Source organism: Mangifera indica, chromosome 19 (assembly GCF_011075055.1).
Source record: "Mangifera indica cultivar Alphonso chromosome 19, CATAS_Mindica_2.1, whole genome shotgun sequence".
In the NCBI taxonomy this organism is placed as follows: domain Eukaryota; kingdom Viridiplantae; phylum Streptophyta; class Magnoliopsida; order Sapindales; family Anacardiaceae; genus Mangifera; species Mangifera indica.
In genome coordinates this window covers 3,847,616-3,855,688 of record NC_058155.1, presented here as the reverse complement: position 1 = coordinate 3,855,688, position 8,073 = coordinate 3,847,616, and the positions used below count along the sequence as shown (strand labels likewise).

At 32.7% G+C, this 8,073-nt stretch overlaps 1 protein-coding gene across 1 annotated transcript in view; it reads right to left on the bottom strand.

The window, feature by feature from the left end:
* Window positions 1-5,268: 5,268 nt before the first annotated feature.
* Window positions 5,269-8,073, bottom strand: part of LOC123203465 (disease resistance protein RPV1-like) — a 68,304-nt gene continuing 65,499 nt past the window's right edge. The window contains exons 3-6 of the mRNA XM_044619817.1: window positions 7,208-8,069; window positions 6,707-7,005; window positions 5,780-6,610; window positions 5,269-5,673 (exon numbers count right to left, since the gene is read on the bottom strand). Of these exons, the coding sequence (XP_044475752.1) occupies window positions 5,269-5,673; window positions 5,780-6,610; window positions 6,707-7,005; window positions 7,208-8,069 (2,397 nt within the window). The remainder of the gene's footprint in view (window positions 5,674-5,779; window positions 6,611-6,706; window positions 7,006-7,207; window positions 8,070-8,073) is intronic.

The following is an 8,073-nucleotide window of genomic DNA, read 5'->3' as shown; positions in this document are numbered from 1 at the left end:
CAAAACTTATATTCAACTAAGGAAGAAGAAAAGAAGTCAAGAGGTGTTTGGTTTGAATAATATTTTATTATCAAAATAGAAAGATTTCCTTGAAGATAAATTATTTAGGAGATTACTAGGTATAAATGATTACTATATTTGATAAAATTTGATAGATATAAATAATTATTGTGTTTAGTTAAAAGTAATAAAAAATTATTAATAAATTATTTTACTCAAATACCCTTGAATATAATTATTTTTAAATATTTTTATATTATTTGTTATATTAATTAAAAATAAATTTATTTTTGTCTCAAAAAATTAATAAATAATAATATAATTATAATAAAATCAAGATTACCTTGGTAATCTTTAAATAACTAAGGTGAAGGTAGTACTCAGATTATTACCTATATTATCTGCCACGTCAGTTTTGGTAATAAAAAATTATTGTAATATTTTATTACTGATAAACCAAACAAAAGAATAAAAGATAAATTATCAAGGTAATATTTAAATACTGGAACCAAACGACCCCTATGTATAAATGAAGTTCTAGCAATATTAACAATAACAAAATGTAAATAATGAAGTATATGCTTACCAGTTCTGCGACCATATATATATACATACGTATATATTAACAGAAGCTAACTGATAACAAATCAGGATAAAGCCAAGCAACATAATTTGCATTTTTTAGTTTTCGTTATACATCTTCATCGTAAAATTATGCAGCCACATACTTTATGTTTTGCCCCATCATTGTCTCTAGGGCTCAGCTTGGTTGTCGCTGTTACATCCATTGTTGATCCAGCAAAATCTTGAGGAAATTCATCCAAATCAGAAGTAGAGGTACTAGATTCAGTGCCACTTAGGTTACATGAATTAAACTTTTCCACTTCTTCCTCATCTTGAACTAGATGCAACGCAGAATTTCTCACATCAAAATTGATGATAGAGCAAAACAATAAAGGTATATCAATCAATAATCATGATCAAACAGTTAATATATGAAATAAATCAAAACCAACTCGTATGTATGTAAGATTATTTAACAGGAAATCGTATTTTAACGATAACAATTTATATTTTCTACACCAAAAATTTCAAAAATTTAGAAAAAAAAAAGAATTAGTATATTCAATTTCCATTTTGTAGTCTCTATATGACTATAAATATTGATGGTCATCTTTTTGCAAAAAAATACATAAAGACTTAAATTTTGTTCTAACTTATAAACAAAAGATTAACAAAACAATGGTGATACCTCCAAATTAAACTTCATTATTTTCTAAGAAAAAAGAATATATCATCGTGTTGGAATGATAATAATAAATGTACCACATTTGCTCTAATTTAGTGCAAGTGAAGATTCAATAAATAATCAATTATTTTAAAGATTATTTTTTGTGAAAATATTTACAGCAATAGTGCAGAGTATTATTAAATGATGTGTTCATACATTTTATGTATAGTACTTGAATTATGTTAGGGCCAAGGTATACACGAGGAGGAGAGGGAAAAGAGGAGCAGTGAAGGAAGCTGGGAAGACAGGTGGCAGCATTTTAACAGCAACAGATGTCACTTAAGCAGCAGAGGAGTTGCAGCAAAAAAACAATCAGCCAAGGTGCAGCAGCAAAAGATTGGGAAGGCAGTGATGGGAGCACAATGAAGAAGTAGGCCTGGAGGAGGAGAAAGAGAAGCAAGAAAGAAATTAACAAAAAAGCAGAGTGGGAGAGATTTATGGACGGAGTTCTTGTTATTCAACTTCGTGTGTTTTGCAGAATTTAAGTTTTATGCTTGTAAGAGATACAATATCAACAATGAACTTTTATTGTATTTCTGAAATATCAAATTAATACAATCAATCTTTTCCATACATTGTTCTTGTGCTTGGATTACAAACTATTTCAAAACACTGCAACCTAAATGCAATCACAACAAGATCCTTGTTCCAGCAGTAACCAAACCCAGAATCCTTGTTCAGCAGCCGAACCAACATCACGGCAGAATCAGCTATCTCACTTCAGGTCTGTATCAAATTGGTTATCAACTTGCTTAAAAAATTAATTGAAATAAATATGCAATATATGCACGTTTGTATACCCTGGGCAAAAGATAAAAACATAAATGATTTCATGATTGTAATCATACATACATACATACATACATACATATATACATACATATATATATATATATATAAAATTACAATAAAATTTAAAAATTTAAATCCTTCAAAGTATTCATTGGAACACCTCTCTTCAAGTACATACCTTTATACGAAATATAATCCAAAAAGACGTGCATAACTTGAATTTTCTTAGACAAATCACCAATAAAAGCATGATTACACACTACTTTCAACATGCAAAAAGGTGCAATTAAAAATATTTAATAGGCTCACCCATAAATAATATATATACATCATACAACATCAATGTTTGAAAATCCAACATCAATAAACTCAATGCATAAGTACAGGCCACTGAAAGTAAATACATAGCTGAAAAGTAATAATAAAATGACTAAATTGCCCCCTTAATCTAATGCAATAGCTCTAATTGGATCATTGGCTCCCTTGCATGTTCTGCTATCTAAAAGGAACTTATGAGTGAAAAACACTCAATAAGCAGGTGATATCTTAACACCTTGTACGCACCATATCTCATAACTATTGTTTTCCAATACTATCTCTCTATGTGGTTACTATCGGATGTTTTCCAACACCCTCTTATGCCTATCTGTCTCCTTTCAGTACCCTTGTGCCCTAATTTATAGGCAACGTCATCCCGAATGACTAAGACCTAAGCTAATCTTAACATAGTTAATGTCTTTCTGAAAGCAATCGACATCCCAAATGTCTGCTAACTATGTGCCTCACATACAATGTCGATCAGACTACTAGGCTAATTAGCTATGATACCCTGGTCACACGGGAAAGCTAATCGCAATCCCTTTCTTACCACATACTCATAACTACGAGACTGCTGGTTAGATTACCATCCTTGGATGACCCCTATCACAAATGTGTATGCGATGCATCCCGTTAACCACGTTAGAAAAATAATTAATGGCACTATTTGTTACTATGCACACCTGAACTAAATTAAAATAATTGGCTAATATGCCTTGACGCTAAGTTTATGATGTATTTTATGGCTATCTATCTCTCATATAACCTTATTGCTTTCACATATAATGCCATTTATACACACAACTGGTGGCTATCTCAGTGTACACCACTTTCCTCAACTATCTCTATTTTTGACTCATCTGAATTTGTCTCAGTGAAAGTCCATGTCGTCTTCCACACAATCGAGCACACTTGATTCACTAGCTACCTTAATCTCACCTTCAAGCCTTTGCAACTCTATCCCCACTCCAACACATAACATAGGGGTAAAACTATCCTTTTTATATTTGTATGAATAGGCGTTACCAACCCTAGCTCTTTGTGCATTCACTAAGCCTATGAAAGGGTGTTCACCCTTTGCGATGAACGTGTGTTAATCTATCTATTTGACTAACGACACTTAGCTAATGTTGTTTAGTCTTTAACCTATCATTCATAATCATCTATCTCTTTAACTCGTTCATCCTTAAGTACCATGAACAAACATTCATTCTATACCAAATAACTGTTCATGCCTTAACCTTAGAACAAATGTGCATTGATGAACGAGGAAGTCTTACTCTTCCTAACAGACGAATAGACATCGATACACACAGGAATGACTGTTCATCGACGTCTAGAAAAACATAATCTACGAGTTTATACTCCTTTTTGGCTTAGCTATCATCACTCATTCATTCATTAACATGTAAACAACTCTTAAAGCATATTATCATCATCATCATTAATCAATCAATAATACTATGTATACAATTTTTGTGCACGAACAATGATGTGTCATCATGTGTTAATTGTTGTTTTATCTTTAATTTCTAACTATTCAATTATATGATGACACATCATTGTTTGTGTATAAAGTTGTGCATATAACACTACTGTTAGTCAATAGAACAATCACAAATTACATAGATCATGGTAATTCTTCGATTCTAACCAAAACTTGTCAAGAATCCAAATATACATATGCAACAAACTATGATCCAACTTTCACACATACACCACAACATGATAAACCAATTAATACTTTAGTTTCTTTTGCTAAATAAATAACCAACACATAATTACTCAAGTAAGTCGTCACCCTAGCATGTTTTCTACCAAAAATAGCTAGAAAAGAAAGGAGAAAAATCACATTACTTACCTCTCCTCCACCGACAAGCAAGTTCTTTGCATGGCTTTGGTGATTCTGGCATCTTCTCTCGCTTCCTAGTCATATTTAGACTTCTCTCTGATTTCTATTTTGCTCTGAAATAACCAAATTGTAAAAATAAGCAAAATGGACTTGGCCTCTTTTTATTTTGCCAAATAGGACCCATGAACAACCATTCCTCCTCATGAATGGTCGTTCCTACTGTTATTTCATTAATACACATCCCAAAATCACCAAGAAACTGATCTTATCTAATATTTAATTTTGATGAACGGGCAACTAGGTGTCCCTCTGACCATGAACAGTTAGTTCGCTTCTTCACCTAGCTAATTTTCACGTGTTCAACGTGAAATGCCCATTCTGCCCTTCCTAAGCAAAATTCTTTTCATGGCTTTGGTGATTCTAGTATCCTCTCTCGCTTCCTAGTCACATTTAGACTTCTCTTTGATTTCTATTTTGCTCTGAAATAACCAAATTATAAAAATAAGCAAAATGGACTTGGGCCTCTTTTTATTTTGCCAAATAGGACCCATGAACAACCATTCCTCCTCATGAATGGTCATTCCTACTGTTATTTCATTAATACACATCCCAAAATCACCAAGAAACTGATCTTATCTAATAGTTAAATTTGATGAACGGGCGACTAGGTGTCCCTCTGACCATGAACAGTTAGTTCGTTTCTTCACTTAGCTAATTTTTACGTGTTTAATGTGAAATGCCCATTCTGCCCTTCCTAAGGCACGAAACGGGTGTCGATCCTTGTGATGAACAACTACCCCTTCATATCCAAAATAAATACTTAATTAAATCACACAAATATTAGAGGGAGAAAAAAGACTAAAATACCCTTAGACATATCTGTGGATGTTACATTCTTCCTCTGGATCTTCTTCATCAAAGATAGAACATCTTGATCTTTTCATAGGTTCCTCAAACTCTTCAGTGAACAATAAACGAACCCCACACTTCTTGATATTTTTTACCCTAGACTCCATTATATTCCAACCCCAAACTTCTCTAAATTGTTTTTGGGATTGAAAGAGATAATGGCTTCCTTATCACAAGATAATTCAAAAAGTTCATTATCCAATGAATTACAATTATATCCAAGTAATACATGATCCGATTTAATATACATGGGTCCAAGTGAAAGAAGTTTTTTATCACATGTTATGTATACATCAACGCCTTTCACTTGCAACTCATACACAACATTCAAGAAATTATCTAGATTATAATTATCTTCAACTTCAACAATGACACAAAAGACCAAACCCAGAAACTTCTTATTGAATAAACCTTGCGGTAGCTTTATAGATGATCCGCTACTTTGAATGTTAAACCACTCTGGGATGTCACTTCCAGGGAAACACATAACACCTTGTGGCTTGCCAGCTCCCTAATACATTACATAAAACTGGTTATGTCTAAAATTGTTGACTTAATATCATTTTTTCTTCAGATAAGCAATTGAAATCATATAGGAATGAGAGATAGAATGATACCTTATTTTCATGTTTGAATAGGCAAAATGTATCTGAGAACATATCCAACATAGAATCATTCAAAATTTTTTTGAGTGTATTCCAATACAAACTGACACAATTGGAGAAGTTCAATGTCCTTCCAGAATGTCTTTGAATTATTAGATTTGTGAAACCTGATAATGCTTTTAGCAATTTGCAACCATCTGCCCTAAGTTCTTCTATATTACGTGGAAGCTTTGGTAAGGATTGAAGCCTATTACAAAACCTTATGTTAAGGATCTGTAACTTGGAAAGGTTCATGATGTTTGATGGGATGCTCTGAAAATTATTTCCTTCCAATTCTAAATCTTCGAGTAAGGACAGCTTGTCAATATCATTGGGTAACTCTGTAAGACTGCAGTGATTCAAATTTAATCTTCTTAAAAACCACAAACCTGATTGACCAGGTGATAGCCAACCAGACATAACTGAAGATAGTTCTCTTACTAGCCAACCAGACATAATTGAAGATAGTTCTCTTACAGATAGTCCAATAGCTTCTAGTACTTCCAAGCTCTCTAAATTTCGTAAGTCCTCAGGCAATCTTTCAAGTTTCGAACAACCAGAGATACGAAGGTATTTCAGTAGCTTTGACTTACAGATGCCATTTGGAAGACTGGTAAGGCTTTTGCAATTTCTTAGATTCAAATTAACAAGTTTATTCAGATTCTGAGAAGGAGTAGTGATCTCAAACAAACTTGTACAGCCTTCTAGAATCAAGCACTCTAGATTTTGAGCCTTTGAGAGATCTGGGACTTTAAGTAGATGTTTTGAGTAACTTAGGTCAATGTATTTTAAATGAGCAAGATTCTGTAACAAGGAAAAGAAATGACCAATACAATTTAAAAAAAAAATCTAATATTTAAAATTTATAAAAGAAACTTTTTAAATGAAATAAACATATACCTTAATACCCGTCCAAAGTTGTTCAAGATTGTTGTTTTTCATCTTAAGTACAACAAGGTTATCAGGATCAAATTTCAAAGGCAGTGATGGGAAGGGGGAATGATCCCAACAGAGGCATCTTAACTCTGAGAAATCAAACTCAATGTTGTCAAAACCATGAACCTTATTATCGTGTCTCAAATCGAAGTTATTCACTATCAAGAATCTTAGATTAGCCATTTCTGAGAAAGTATGAGGATTTAAGTGTATTTCTCTCATTTCAACCATATTAAAGAGCATACCTCTTAATTTATCAGTCCCTGCAATCAAAATTAAATAATGTTATAACATGATATACTTCCCAAACCCCCCCAAACCCATTACTACATGAACTCTTCTAGTTCAAATATTTCAAGATATCTCATACATTATAAAATATAAATTGCAAGTTAATCCTATGAATATTTACCATATTTTTTTTCAATACGGAATATACATCATCATGATGCCACAATCGACTACGTTGGCCAAGTTTATTGATAGGCTCTTGTCGGATAATTTCCCAACCCATTTCTTGAATCGAATCATGCATTCCTATGGTGTTGTGTGAAATAGTTATAAGAGCTTTATCAACAAGAACACATACTCCAATATGTGAACCGAGGGTACCGACTAAATATTTATCCCATCCTTTAAAGAAGCATGCAATATCTAAAAATAGAGTCTTCTCTTTATCAGATAATCCATCATAACTGATCTTAAGCAACGTTTGGATAACCTCATTTGGAGATTTTTTTAATTCATCCAATGCACTTTCCCATTCATATTTTTCTCTACCAAGTAGAAAGCAACCTAAGATTTCAAGAGCTAAAGGCAAACCTTTAGTATAACTTATGACTCTTTCTGAAAGCTTCAAGTAAACTTCATCAATTGGATGGTTTTGTCTGAAAGCATGTTGTTTAAATAGTTGAAGGGATTCATCACTACCTAATCCTTCGACCTCATATATGGGAGAATCATTCAATCCACAATTTTTTAGCACTTGTTTATCTCTTGTGGTTATAATGATTCGACTTCCATAACCCAAGTTTTCAAGATCTCCAATCAATTCTCTTACTTGTTTCAAATTTGTCACATCATCAAAAACAATAAGAACTCTTTTACGTCCAAGCCTTTCTTTTACGAATGTGAGTCTTATATCGATATGTGCATCCTCTAATATTGCAAAAAGAAGTTCTTTTTGCAAATGATGTAGTTGATGTTTATTTGATGCTTCCCTAATATTTGGTATAAAATACGAAGCTTCAAACTGACTTGAGATTTCATTGAAGACTGCAATAGCAAGTGTCGTCTTGCCTATACCACCCATACCCCAAAGTCCTACCTTG